Consider the following 15,083-nt stretch of genomic DNA (forward strand, 5'->3'; position numbering starts at 1 on the left):
CTGAGTTCAGTTCAGTTCTGCCTTCTGTCATTATCAATAATCAAACTACAAAATAATGATTAATGCAATGAGATGACATAATATGCTTTTAACCTGAGAAAATAAAGTGGTATCTTCAATAAGGCCAAGGTCGAAACCATGCTTGTCAGTCATCTTATCTCCATATAGTAGCTACAGAATTACTATAAAATTAACACAACTGTTATTGTGCATGTCTTGAGGGCACAAACGACCCATTTCAAGGCATACACATGGAAAGAGTGGCATAGCGAACTTCTTGAAACAGAGAATCTGTAAAACTATAACTTATTCTTCAGAAATGTTAATCTCTCAATCAGGAATGCTAATCTCTCAACAGGAAAACTCAACGTACCTAAAGAAAAAATTTCAACTCCTATGTTGCGAAGCTCTCTTGCAGGAATTTCAACTTCATCTTGAGCTTTTCCGTCCGTAATGACAATTGCTACTTTGGGAAAGCCTTTTCTTGCTCCAGCAGACTCAGTGAAGGTGTTTTGAACCAGGTAATCGATAGCCTCACCTAAAAAGACCACCATAGGTTGTGTTTTACTAGGCTTGAATGAACTAGGATTTAAAGCAAATTTGGATTATAAAATGAAATGCTGAATAAATATATATGTGGGAAATCTGTACCTGTCATTGTGTTGCCACCTTTGTAAGGTATCCTTTTAATTGCATCAATAAGATCATTTCTTCTGAAATACTGATTTAAATTGAACTCTGTTCTTGTATCTGAACTGTACTGAACAACTCCAACTCTCGTCTTTTCTTCCCCAATGTCAAAAGCTGATACAAGAGCAACCATGAAGTCCAGAATATATCTGAAGTTATTTCTCCCTACACTCCATGAACCATCTACCAGGAAAACTAAATCTGTCATTGCACTTATGGAGCATTCTGGAACACAAAAAAAAAAACCAAACTCTTAGCAAATTAGCAATTGTATTCTTACAAATCAGTGAAAAATGTCTGACAGAAACTTAGTAGGTAAAAAACCAAACAGATTAATAGACTGACATTCCTATCTGGAATATTTTACTCGGGGAAGCACTAGTAACATAAGTGAACACCCATACAAGGCTTCTACCTGCCATCATCAAAAGGGAGCTGTCACTTAGATATTCAGTTTTGAGACACTTCTCAGGCTGTTTCACAAGATCTGTTATTCCACACCAGATGAAAACTCACACACAAAATTTTTTGCAACAGTTTGATGTTATAGGAACATTTCCTTTTGTACCACTTCTGTTTTGTATCTTTTTCTCCCCATAAAGGCTGCTGCACAGGTTCCTCTGCAATGTCTTTTATCCATTGCACAATGTCTTTTGTTAGTAGGACTAAGACATTCTTAGAATTCCTCAGGTTAGTTGCATAAAATTCCTAGTTTCAGTACCAACTTTGCAACTTAGGCAGCTATAAATCCCTTCCACCCCAGTCCCTTCCCAAGTTTTCTTAGCTCTGGACAATTTACATGTTAATTTCATTGCTAGGTAACAGAGGAACACAGTTTAACTTTATAGTGCCCTAGAGCTAGACCTATCTCTAAAGTGTTAGATAAGTTGAAAAACAAAACACCTTACTTTGTAATTGAGCCTCAACCTTCTTTTCCTCTGGTAGCCCTGGACCACCTGTTTGAACTGCACAAAGCACAACATAAAAAGTATTAACGGAGGAAATCAGATTAAACTTGTAAACATAAAAAAAAGCATGTAGGAAAATAGAGACACAAATCTGACAAGCCTCAGAACATGAAAATATAAATGCAAGTCAGGTATACATCACCTGTACTTACAGGTTTGACAACATAACATTCAGGTCAACAAAAAATATAGAAAATGCAAAAAGAATTAAGAATCCTCTGAATTTGTACATCTCATATAGTAATTTCCTGAAAACTAACTACAACATCCCTGGATGATATACCAGTATTACCTCTCTCTAACACATAGAGGAACTCATCATAAGTAGTTCTCCCATGGTTGTCTGGGAAGCCTGGTATATGTGACAAAATGCATCACAGATGATAGTCCAATGTGCTTAACACTTTTGTATTTAATTTGGTTTATGTTTTATCTATTAAATATAAATTATAAAAAAATTAGTTTCATATTTTACCATCATATAAATCTACTAAGTCACATTTTATTGTTTGATGAAAGTAATTAGCCTTCTTTTTTTCCCTCACACATGGGAAGCCATTCGGATACCTTTGTTACTGAGGTCAATAAGAGCCTTCTCCTTGACTTCAGCACATGCAGTTTATAGGAAGTAGGTTTAGCTCAAAAGAGCCAGTGGCCTCCTGCAAAGAATTCTGTCAGGTGGTCAGACATGATATACGCATGTTAGTCTCTTCTTATCACTTGCAAATTACCTCTGCTTCTACTGGGAATTATTCTTAATTGAAAAAGGCTGTTCAGACAGCTACATCTGATCAGAGTTTAGGTGTGTGGCAATTTTGTTGAGGAACTGGAACAAAGCCATATTTTGTCCATGACCACTCCTTTATATTGTTTGGTATTACACATACTTACTTGTCAGTTGGCCAAAAACAGGTAGACTCTCCTCTCTTTCATCATATGAAGCTATTGATACAACATACTCTATATCAGGTATAAGATCTGATAAGACAGTTTGGGTAGTGCTAGGTGAAAGAGTAAATTCTTTAGTAGGCCCATCTGCAATAAATATATAAAACAGTTAATGCAGCATTTAAATCTAGTAATATCAATGACAGTTGATCATTAGGAAGAAAAAAATGAAACAGAGAATAATCTCTCTAAACTCCAATGATAATTTCAGAATGACATGCTTTCTTTTGTCCTGAATTATGAATTTTGAAACATGAAACTTCAAACTAATCAATTCTCAGTAATGATCAAAATTACTGAAGTGTTTAATAAATTACAGGAAATTTGAAACTTAAAAATCACATACAAAATGTACCATTATCTAACAAGTCATGGTCCAGTTCTGATTCAGTATCACATTTACACTGATAATTTCTCAAAGAGAAATAGAATAATGGATGTCTTACACAGAATTATCAGGAAGTTATATGACATCACTGCATTGTTACCTGACACATGCAATACTTCCCCCAAGAGAAGTATTTGAATGAAGCATAATACAATTCCCTAGCTAATGTAAAAGCATAGAAGAGTAGCAGAATGATAACTCTACCTTCCTTTTGCTCCTCACAAAGGAAAGGCATCCAAAACTTACTACCTGCAGTCTCAAAGGGTAAACGCTATAAGACAAACTCTAACTTGGAACAATCACTGCTTCTTCCTGTATGCCCTTTGCTGTTACCCAGTCTTGACCAGAAACTTCACAAAGACATTAATAGCCACTAAGTTAGATGTAAGTGAAAATAAGCCCAAGTTTTCAAAAAATGTAATGACATAATAAAATTTTACAGAACTCACCATTTGTTGGAACCACAGTTATCCTGTAACCCACTATTGCATCTGGTGGCCTTTTCCATGACATTTGAACATTATGTTCATCTATAATTGTAAAATTCAAGTCTGATGGTGGATTAACTGCAAAAGATTTATACCAGGTGGATGTTTAACAGTTTGAACAAGCTTTGGCAAATGAATAAATAAAATAATTTTAGCAAAGCTTACTAAAATTGTCTTTGCATAAATTTGTTTCCAACAAATATAAAGATATGTTGTTGGAAAAAGAGTAAAATTAAAAGCTGACAAGATATGACAAAACATGAAAGAGTATACGCATTACAGAGGACAGCACAGAACATATGTTTCTTGAGTTGCCAAGACATTCAAGAATGGCCAGCAAAATCAAGCACAATAGAAAACACATTTGGATACATGTACAATGAGTTCACAGATAATCACCACATATGCAAACATTTCACATAACAATTAAAGGAAATTTTTTTACATGCTGGGTGCAATCCGTACAAGCATGCCAAATCATAACCTGCTTACAATATCATGAGATCATTTAGGACATTGAGATCACACTACTCTTCTTAATGAGACATCAAAGAATTGATCAGCTTTTTAATATACTCTCTGCATAGTTGTATTTCTTATCAATTTCACTGAATCTAGGAACTCGGCAGAGATAAAAGCATTTTTAAGAATACAAGAAAATATTATGCATTTAATATTCAGCAAACCAATTTCTGCTAGGGTCTAGATCAAATATACATTTAAAATGTATATCAGTAATAATGTACTGATGTGTCATTTTATTCTAAATATGGAGAGCTCCACCCCTGTGTTCCTAGAAGCCACTATACTTTGCATATGGCTGCAAAGGATTCAGGAACTAAGGGGAAAACAAATGGGACTTGTATTGGCTGCAATTTGCTGAAATATTTGAGCTGATGTAAAAGTTCACAAAAATAAGATTCTACCTGTTTACACCAGATTGATGTACAATTTCGAAGGTGTAAACTGTTGTTTTCATGTTCCCTTTGCAGCAGGTGTACCCATACTAGTAGTGGCATTTTAACATAAAATGCCAGTATGGTTCCAAACAACACAATGGTTAATTATGAAAAGACAACATCAAAGTATATTTATGGACATTTATTTTACAGAATTTATAGAAAACAGCAAAGAGGGCACCAATGATCTGAACAAATGACTGCAAATAAAACTCGAAGGAGCTGATGACAGAAATAACTGAACAGTAACAGGAAGAAATAGTTTTCATACGCTATTTTGTAGCACCATGCATATGTAAATGAAATGTTGATTATTATTTTTTAGCTTCCCACGATGGACAAAAGCCTCCATGTACAAGGTTCATTACACAAAGACGTTTCATAAATATTTTATAATGATATTCTCTTTGTAAATTTGGCATGCTCATTCATGCAGTATTTTACTGACTCACTGTCAGTGCATGGCAGGTGTACTACATATTATTGTTTAAATAGGTCTACAAAGTAAGATTAGATTCAGCCATACTTTCCTTAACTACTTGTGAGACCATTTTGCAGGCGTTTTTAATAGACAGATCTTCTCTGTTTCATGGAAGACCTCCATCATGTGCCAGATTTTGTTTCAGTTTTGAATATAAAGAGCAGATAAAGAAATCAATGCTAGAATATATACTTAGGAAAAGACACTGTCCAATTGCAATAAGTAATACTGAGTTCAAAAAAACTGGCAACCAATTGTGTAGGCATCTTTTTTCCTTTTAATTTCCTGTCATTTCCAAACATAGGATAATATGGCTTTGTAATACTGATACAATAGATAAGCTAGTACTGAAGTAAATGTTATTTTTCCTATTGTCCATACACAGGCAGTGAGATTAGACCATTAACCTGCATGCATAGTCTATTCATCATTCTGTTTATGAGTATCACAATGCTAGAGACAGCAGGATAGTTACTTAGTATGAAAATCATGCAACACATGTTAATAGTAAAATACACTTAGGTGATAAGAATATCATTATAAAATATTGTTTCAGTAGCAATGGCTCAGGACAAATTTAATGCAAAGGCAGAGACAACTGACCTGAGCATGCTTTTAAAAAAATTCAGTACATGGAAAAAATAGCGCCACCAACCTTGCAAGTAAATTGGCATGTTGCAGCAGAGACTTTAGGCTTTAACTGCTGAAGGACAGCAGCAGCCCAACTTGTTGATATCCAAATGACCGGATTCCAGATAAACTGAAAAAATTGACTGTGAGGAAAAGTCTTTAACATTTGACAGGAATTTAATCCATTTTATGAAAATTCAGATGTGGATCTTGGAAGGTAACAGCACATTGATACAGAAGTGATGCATCCATTCATCCAGGTGTTCACAGCCTTTTAGAGCAATGGCATTGCAGGGGACCTCAGAAAGTCCCCTCATCCATCCCACAGCCAAGATATGATCAGCCACCTCATGTCATTAATGACATGTTTGCTCAGATCATTCTTAAAGAAATTACTTCACAGAAATTACTCCAATGCCTCACTGTCTTTCTCATCATAAAGTTATTCCCAATACCTAACCCTGGTCTTCTTTGTTGCAGTTTAAATGCATTCATTCTCAACCTGTGGCTGACTTATGAAACTCAATCATTGAACACTTCTCCCTTTGAAATCCAGAAAGGAACTTTGCCTGAGTTTAAAAAAGCCAGTTTGGATCCAATGTTGTCAAAATGTCTTCCAGATGGCCTGTGAGGTTTCAATACTCAAACAACCTCCAGAACGTCACATGGGTCAGATTTCACTCATATGAAACCAGCTGCAGGATGAAGACCAAACCAGGGTCATATGATTGAAAGCAGTAAGTCGATCTGAAGTACAGCAAAACATTTAGATGATAAAAAACTTATTGCAATAATCAAACAGAGCAACTGTTACTTCACCGTGTTAAAATTCTTCTTCCAGAATGGAATTCACCAGTGGAAAAATAATAAATCTGTAATACAGAATCAGACCAGACTTCTGGGAAGAAAATGCCCCTGGTTGTGGTGGGAGTTTGTCCCATTACAGGGACAAATCTTAAAACTGCAACCTAAAAAGGCTTATGTGTGAGCGCAGCTTTACTCAAGCAAGCAGTCTTGATGTCAGGCTATTTGCATAAGTGAAGTTGTACCTGTGCTTACAGTGTATTGACACTGCTGATCAACCTGATCCTGTGTCCATCAAAATCCATGCCAAACCTCTCACTGACTTGTCAAGGTAGAGGACCGTGATCGTAACATGTAATGGTGTTATAGTATTGCCTTCATACAGTGATTCCACTGCTGATGCAGAGAAATTTAGGGCTCCCCTACAGGTTTTTAGTATATTAAGAAAGTATCTTGCTCTATGACAGTAATGTTTACACAGTGTCAATTTCCAACACTCTTAGAACTATGATAACTTCCTCAATTGGATATCCTATTTTATGCACCACAACAGCAAACAAAACAAACAAACAAAAAAAATCAAATATAATATACTTAATTCATTGCCACTCCTGTATACATGTATAATAACAGGATCTTTTCTCAAATAGAAAATATAGAGGAAGGCATCTTTCTTATGCTGTGTTTGTCTTATACTAGCTTGTATGCAATACAAACCTAATCTACAGATTTTAACACGTAGCACAATGTTACTGCCAGAGGATCCCAATTAATATCTTCATAAGAGAAAGTAAAATATAATCAGAAGATAAGCAATTTAAATATATAAGTCTATAAACAGACTTCAAAGTGGTGTAACTTGGAAACAGCTACCATCAACAATCCCTATGTGGAAAAAAAAGTCTGTAATTCCATCACTGGAAAAGACTCCCTATAATTAGCATGTGAAATAATATGTTAGCCCATGTTAACATAACATACAGGCCACGGAAGCTACACAATAATCTTAGCCTTGCTCTCACTAAGATAAGCCCTGCTGAGGCTGGAAGAGGCCAGAAGTCCTTACACATTATTTTCTTAATAAATAGCATGGATTTGACACAAGTAACTAGATCAAATGCTCAGCAAGCTCCTTTAAAGCCAATACTGCCAATCTGAATAGGAAAAAGAATGAGCTATTGCCTAGGTACTTCGTCAAGAACAGACTCTCAGCCTTCCTAGATATTCGTTGCAATCACAACCCAGCAGCATTGTCACCTGTATGTTTGCATTTTTTACTTTTATACATGTATATGAAATTTCTTCATATAGCTCATAAGTATTTTGAAAAAATCATTTAAATATATGTATTTCTAACTATATTTACGTAACTAAACATAACTGCATGCATACACACAAATCACATGCATAAATATATACTAACTTTTACACATGTTTGTGCATATATATGTATGTGCATGTGTGTGTCTAAACATACACACGTATAAACTTTGCTTCTAACTAGCAGCAAAAAAACCAAGGACTTATAGTCACCCTCATATATATACAGATTTCAATTTCACACATCAATCTATGTGATTCTCTCCTTGGGAACTTGGAAATCAACAACTACTTTCTCAAAAGATAGAAATCAGACACCAAAAGGTAACAAAATAATGGTCCCACCAACCAGTTCCAAAGCAAATAGGTAGTTAACTTCAAAAGTCTCAACTATCCCGGATCATCTCTAAACCATTCAGTCAATGAAAATTAATGTACTCAACACAAGCTTTGTTACATGAGAAACTTTTTCTCATTTAACAATGAGAAGCTTTGTTACATTGAAAAGTCAGCACCTTCACAGCTTCAGTGAGGTCACACAGAACCAACGATTTCCTCATTCCTTTCCTGTGTCTTTTAAAATCCCATTACTGGGAAATGCGAAGTACTACACAAGCCAAGACATCATCACAGCATTACCTTAAGATTATAACTAACAGGATATTCACATACTAATCTACCTGGCTTAACTATAATGAAGATAATGAAAAGAAATCTTATCTAGTGAAAGGACATAGATTTTTCCCTGGCTTTTGTGAACACAGATGGAAAAAAATAAAGTGACAGAAAGAAAACTTGGCATGAGGACACACAGGGAATGCACTGGAGTATTATGGTGTAGGACTAAAAAGGCAAAAAATGCTTTAAACGGCATAAAATATAGCATCATACACAAGAAGTTTAAGCTGAGAGATGTCAGAAGGATTGCAAAATAAAACAAGAATTTCACTGTAAAAGAGCAAAAATGCTGAGCATGAAAACAGATTTGCTTCCCTGTGGGCAGGGTAAACAAACAGCTTCTCCAGTGAAATGCCATGAATGCATTTAGGCTGTATGTTGGTTTTACACCCTCTACTGCCACAGTGATTGTCCAGCTAGAAACCCCTGTGTTGCTGTGTCTGTGTAAAAAGCTCTGACACCATTACTGTCACTCATTGCCTTGCCAAGAGCAACAGAGCACAGCTCTCATGAAGTACTCGCAGAGCAGCTGTGATGCTGATGAAGAAACAGTTTCATCCTGGAAGATTTAGGAATCTATGAACAGCAGTATAGGATAAACACCAGATCTACTCCCAGGATAGACTGAAAAATGAAAGCTGAAGGAAGACAGAAAAATAGAACTAATATTTTCCTTCCCTCTGCTTTCACTCCTTCTTCCCACCCTGTATCAACAATCTTTATCACATCAAAAGGCCCTCTGCCATATCTCCTCTCACTTTTTCATCCCACCAAATATCTGCCCACACCTTAGGAAAAGAAAATTCAAACTGCATCTCTTGTGAACACCATAGGGAAACTCGAAGGAGCAAAACAAAATGAGAGAGAGAAGTGGAGGGGACAGCAAGATGGAGAGGGGGGGAGAGTGAGAGAAAACTGACTGGTGGGATAGAGATTTGCTATAATGTAATCTGAAAGCTGGAAAAATAGAATAAAGGACAAATGTCCACAGAAGAGAGTCAGTTCAGCAGGCATCATTTAAGCTGTAATGGTACCAGAACTAAACCAAATAAGATACAACATGCAATTTACAAACTGATGTAAAATTGAAGTACAAAATTAAAACTGTGAGGGAGAATGACCAGTATAATGAAAAAAAAAAAAAACAAACAAACAAAAAAAAAAACCAACTTTACAAAAGCAATTTCCACCAGAGCAAATCCTAAGGTACTCCTACCTTTGAATTTCCATTTTCAGCACCACTATTTCTCACTGTACTTCCTGATCAAGACATTTTTCTGTTCCTACTTCAAGACTCTGAAGCTGGAAGAAGTTTCTCATTAAAAACTGATCACTGTGAACTAGAGATTTTATTTAATACACAGTTCTGAATGCAGAGTAATGGAGGCCCTATCCAGGAGCGCTCTACAACTCACAAGATCAGTTTTGTTTACTAATGGCACATCCTTCAACCTGAGAGCTAAAGCTTGGCCATCTTGTCTGGCAATACATCTATTTTTGCCATTATTAAATAACAGTGTGCTTCTTCAAATACATTTTTGTGGCTTCGTTAACAGTACTCAAGCTATGACTGATTTAGTCAACACTATAGCTAAATAAAACACCTTCACTTACATTTTGAAATAACCTACTCCACACACGTAATCCCTGGTGCAGAACAACAGCAACATTACTCCAGATCATAGTGAGCACCCTCCTAACATGGGGAAATACACACAAATACATCCACTCCCTTCCTTCATCAAAACTGCCCATTGCTTTCTTTGCTTTCTCTGGCATGGCAGTCCTGCAAATGCAACTCTAAAATGACTTCAAATGACCTTTTTTGGTTCCTCAGCCAACAATAACGCAGCTCAAGAGGGAGGCAGCAAGCTGATTCTCTCCTAGGGTGACCAGATGTTGTACTGCTGGCAGAAATGTTATCTTTTTCCAGAAAGCCAGTGTACTTTACATCTGCATGCCCCAAGCAAGTACTACACTGTTGGGAGAGCAAATGCCCCAGAGACATCTCTGACACGCCATGCTTTTAGAAGCCATCAGCCAAAGTGACCAAGTCCAGACATAGAAGCTTAACACAGGCCATGATCAGAGAACTTGTTCCGGTTCAATACAGAAAGAGAAGGAAGGGGAAAAAAATTATCAGTTGGCTGGCTTCTGGGTTTTTTTTCCAGTAAATCCGCAGGAGTTCACAGCCAGTGATTCTGTTCACCCTATGATGGTCACATCCCGAAGGTCAAGCAAGTCATTTCAGCACAGGATTTTCAGCATCTCTATTTCTCCTGGCAGCCACTGCTGGCAGAAACACTTACTATGACCAAAGCCACACAGCTCACACAAATGGTGACTGGGGAGGTTGTCACCACACATGCTGTTAATCCACTGGGAAGGCAAACACACCATGGCCAGGCCATTTGGAGCCATGCTGTAGTGAGTATAGTGTCCATGATGGGTCTCCCCAGACCGATGTTGGGTCTCTGCAGCCAGAGCCAGGACACTGCCATGGGCTGACAAAGACCTCAACCTTCTGAGACTTGGCAAGGGCTCTGAAAAGAGGAGGAGGAGGAGGAAGAGAAGGAGGAGAAGAAAGGCCTCACTGGGGGTGACAGCGCCACATACATGCCAAAGCCTTGAGGCCCTGACTGCTACAGCAAGGCCTGGCCCAGGCACAGCCACCCTGCCGTGGTGCCCAGGCCACATGCCATGGTGGTGGCAGTCCCCCTAATCAAAACCAACATGGAGGCCAAACCACCCCAAGGGAGGGTCCAGCCACCCCAGGGCTCAGCGAGGGGTCGCCGCGCCAAGCTGGGGAGGCTGGGGAGCCAGCAGGCCAGCAGGGCAGGGGCAGGGGTCCCAGCCAGGACAAAACATACAGGCGCAGAGAGCCAGACTCTGTTGGAGTATTTTATTTCAAAGCTGTGGGTTGCTGGGTGGTGGGTTTTCCGTTTCCTCTCTCAACATGACTAAATGAGACTACAGCAGAGCCTGGCCATTCTCTATCCATCATAGGGGCAGCACTGCAGGCCCCAGCCATGCCAGGCTGTCCACTGGCAGTGGGCTCTTCGGGCACTGCACCAAGGCGGCCCATGTCCTGTCTGTGAGGTGGTGTGGACAGCACACCAGAGAGATAGAGAGGGAGCTACCATCCGGCAGACTAGCCGGGAGAAACAGAGCACAGAAGGAGCTGGGCAAGGAAGAAGAAGCATTTCTCTAAAGGAGAGAAAGAGAGAACGCGAGGCAGTTATACTCAAAAACAGAGAGAGAGCACGTAGCTCAGAGGCTGGGTGGGAGGTTTGCTGGTCAGTAGGACACTGGGAGCAAGGGGGCGGGGGGGGAGGTTACCTTCAGCCTCGATGGAGGAGAGGAGGGCGGCTGCACACAGAGCAGCGACTGCCGAGCAGAGCGCTGTCTTCATTTCTGCCCTTTCAGATCACAACAACATGAATGAATCTGCAGTGACAGGGGGGAGAAAGGAGAAGGAAATGATACGTGTGGATTAGAGGACTGTGTGGGTGTATTCATGAGACATAAAAAAGACAAACCATGGATTTCACTTTGTTCCCTTATCCCCAGCCCCACCCACGGGACCAGGTTGAAACCTCTAGACTTGAAAGCTGTCCAAGACGATGACAGATCTGCATGACTAACTGGAGAGTCTTGTCTCACAATAATTGTGCCTTTTGTTGCTGAACCCTTTCCAATCTCAGGGAGCACACACAGCTTTAACCTAGTTGGGATTAATTTGATCAGGGAAGCGCAATGAAGATCCATGCCTTTGCCCAGGCAGGAGCCAGGAGGGAGCTCCATGACTTCATCGCCATGTGTGATGATAGCTAATTCAGAGGTCATTCCTGCCTTGGATCAACTAAATGTCTCTTTCAGCTGGAGATTTCATTCGGCTCCTTTTTCATAACTGTTAAAGCACTTACTTAGCTGTGTTTTAGTGGTCTCAAGGCAGTTTGGAAACTGTAATAAAACTTTTTTTGAGGGGTTCTGCTCACAAATATGCTATTCATTTCTTGGTCTGAAATAGATTATACAGAAGTGTGTGCAACACACAACTGAAACCTGACACATCTGTCTAGCCACGATGTTTCAACATCTGATAATTCATTTACATGTCCTGAGAGAAAATAGATTTAAAATACACTATAAAAAGCAGGCAGGTGAAAGAGTCTTGCCACCACTACAGGTTGTCTAGCAAAATAGGTGGGATTAGGCCAAATTAGTGGTCCCAATTGCAAGCATCTCTACCTTCATAACTATACGTTCTAGGTCACCTCAAATTACTCCCACATTACCCCAGTAAAACTTCCAGATTATTTGCTTGTCTAAGTAAAGGTTAATACAAACAGTCCTCATTGCATATGCATGTAAGTGTTTATGAAGTTTGGGGTTTTCTATTGTGGAAAGTAGGGGAGGGGTAATTTATTTGAATAAAATCCATAAATGCATCACATATCATAATTAGGCTGGAGGAAAGAGAATTCCAAAAGCAATTAGGCAACAGATTTTATCAGGAATGTGCCAAGAGCAAAACAAGAGAAACATACATAAATCATTAGTCTGCAGAAATAGCTGAAAGGGGAAATAATATCCTTCTGCCATCTAGAGAACTAACCAGCAAGGCACATTTAGTGAGGAGATGCTATGGAGATCCAAGAATTTCTCACTGAACTTAACAGGTTTCTGCCAGGCAGCTGTATGTACTTGCCTGAGCCAAATGCCTGTGCTGCAGATAAAAACACCAAGAGCCTGAAGAAAAACTAAGCAATGGTTTCAGTCCAGTAATACTTCCAGTGGCTAAACAGAAGAGTAATACTGATGTTAACAACTCCCTGACACTAACACAAGAAATACCATGGTTAGCATTAAATTATCCCAAACGTTCCAAAATCAGATCACTGTTCTGTGTGGGAAACAGGAATCCCTGAGCATATCTACTGTGTTCTGCAGCGAGTTTAAGGATTGCCTAAACTCAACATAAACTGACTTTTGTCATGGAAATGTCGTGTGGGCTTGGAGTGCCATCTTTTGATCCTTTTGAAGAGCAACAGAAATTAATCAGCTCATAAAGGCACCTAAAAGTTGACTACTGCTGCAGGTCTGCCATTTCCGATACATATTTTTCTGTCGAAATATAAAACATCTCAGCCAAAGCATTCATTCGCCCACCTAAAATCACTCTGTTTTAATCTCGCAAATTTAGGCGTGCAGAAGCTTGGATGCAGCGGAGGGAAGATCCTCTTTCTGGCTCAGCAGGGACACAAGCAGACTGTGTCAGGACTAAAGGTTTTCTCAATGATCTTAGAAACCACTTCTAAACAAATAATAATAATAACAAAAAAAACCCAAACACGTCTTTCACCAATGCCAGACCAACCTCACACTAATTCAGCCTACAAAAGCTTAGCCAAAGCATATCCAAACCGCACAGTGCACAACGCTTACCTCTTTCGAGCAGAAAAAGCAACATAAACGAAAACTACACAGGAAAAACAAAAAAAAATACAACAACCAAAAACCACTACCTATCAAAGGCATTAAAAAACCACCTTGGAAAGAGGAGAAAGCATCACCGGCAGCTGTACACACAAGGGACGGAAGCGAGAGCTCCTGCCAAAGCCGCAGCAAGTAGCGTGCCTGCAGGCGCGCCGGGCGCTGACACCAGGCTCCGCCCGGAGCTTCCCACCGGAGGGAGCCACCGCGGCCGGGACACCGCCACCGCCGGGTTCCCCCATGCCCTTCCTGGGTCTTGATAGCCAGCAGCCCCTCAGGGCGCTTCGCTCTGCTCCTCTCCTCCACCTCTCCGGCCTCACGCCCGCAAGCCGGCGCTGGCATGCCCAGCCCGCACACGCAGAGACACACAGATGCTCTTTCCACCTTTATGTGCCAGCCTTCAGCCCGGCACTGCCAGCCTCAGCCATAAAGCTTATAAGAAGGAGCTGTGTGCGTGGTGGGTACGTGCAGGCAGAAGGGGTCGGCCGAGGGGAAGGCAGGGGGTCCCTTCTCCTGCGCTGGCACAGACCTTCTAGGGCGGCTGCAGGGGGCCGGAGCCGGTGGCAGGGTAGCTCCTCCGGCGGTGCCTGCAGCAGCAGCAGCCGTCGAACCTGGATAAAGGGAGAAGAAAGGATGAAGCTCCGGAGGCACCTTGTGGAGGGAGCAGCAAGTAGCAGCGGCGGCGGAGGAGGAGGAGAAGCAGCGGCAATAGATGAGCACAGAGGAGGCGCCTGGATTACTGTAGCTCCCAATGCGAGGGGTCTGTCTGGGAAGACTTGCCTTCTCCAAGTGGGAAGAACCTCTTCTCAATCTGCTACTTAATAGAGGGCTGTTCCCAACTCTCAGTTTACCCTCGTAAGCGGTTACGAAACTGCAGGGAAGGTGGACTGCTGCCACCGGGTGATATATGCGCTGCTCTACTCCAGCAAGGAAGGGGATCCACTTCTGGAAACTGGCGCATACCTCCGCACATTCCTGCGGCATGAGGCGGGCGGCCGCCGCGGCAGTGCGCCCGGAGGCAGGGGCTCGGCCCGCCGCCCCCTCCCTTCTTCTCCTCCTCCTCGGCTTCCCAAAGGCGGGGGACACGGAGGGCAGTGGAAAAACTGAGTCTCTGGGTACGGCTTCGAGGGACGGCGCGGAAGGTGTTCCCGAGCGGGGGCTTCCACGCAGTCCCCGTGTTTCCCCCCTCACTGACTCCTTCCCCGGGGCCGTTCCCCGGGACAGCCGTGCAGC

General features: G+C 40.7%; 1 protein-coding gene across 3 annotated transcripts in view; it reads right to left on the reverse strand.

Moving 5' to 3' along the window:
- Nucleotides 1-14,655, reverse strand: part of COL12A1 (collagen type XII alpha 1 chain) — a 101,291-nt gene extending 86,636 nt beyond the window's left edge. Inside the window, exons 1-7 of one of the 3 annotated variants that reach the window (XM_031052759.2) lie at nucleotides 14,380-14,655; nucleotides 11,694-11,801; nucleotides 3,444-3,560; nucleotides 2,550-2,693; nucleotides 1,599-1,655; nucleotides 652-915; nucleotides 374-538 (exon numbers count right to left, since the gene is read on the reverse strand). In XM_031052759.2, coding sequence (XP_030908619.2) covers nucleotides 374-538; nucleotides 652-915; nucleotides 1,599-1,655; nucleotides 2,550-2,693; nucleotides 3,444-3,560; nucleotides 11,694-11,766 — 820 coding nt within the window. In that variant the 5' untranslated portion in view covers nucleotides 11,767-11,801; nucleotides 14,380-14,655. The remainder of the gene's footprint in view (nucleotides 1-373; nucleotides 539-651; nucleotides 916-1,598; nucleotides 1,656-2,549; nucleotides 2,694-3,443; nucleotides 3,561-11,693; nucleotides 11,802-14,379) is intronic. The other 2 variants (XM_031052757.2, XM_031052758.2) reach the window with 2 other exon arrangements.
- Between the last annotated feature and the right edge of the window lie 428 nt (nucleotides 14,656-15,083).

This window comes from Melopsittacus undulatus, chromosome 3, assembly GCF_012275295.1.
Source record: "Melopsittacus undulatus isolate bMelUnd1 chromosome 3, bMelUnd1.mat.Z, whole genome shotgun sequence".
In the NCBI taxonomy this organism is placed as follows: domain Eukaryota; kingdom Metazoa; phylum Chordata; class Aves; order Psittaciformes; family Psittaculidae; genus Melopsittacus; species Melopsittacus undulatus.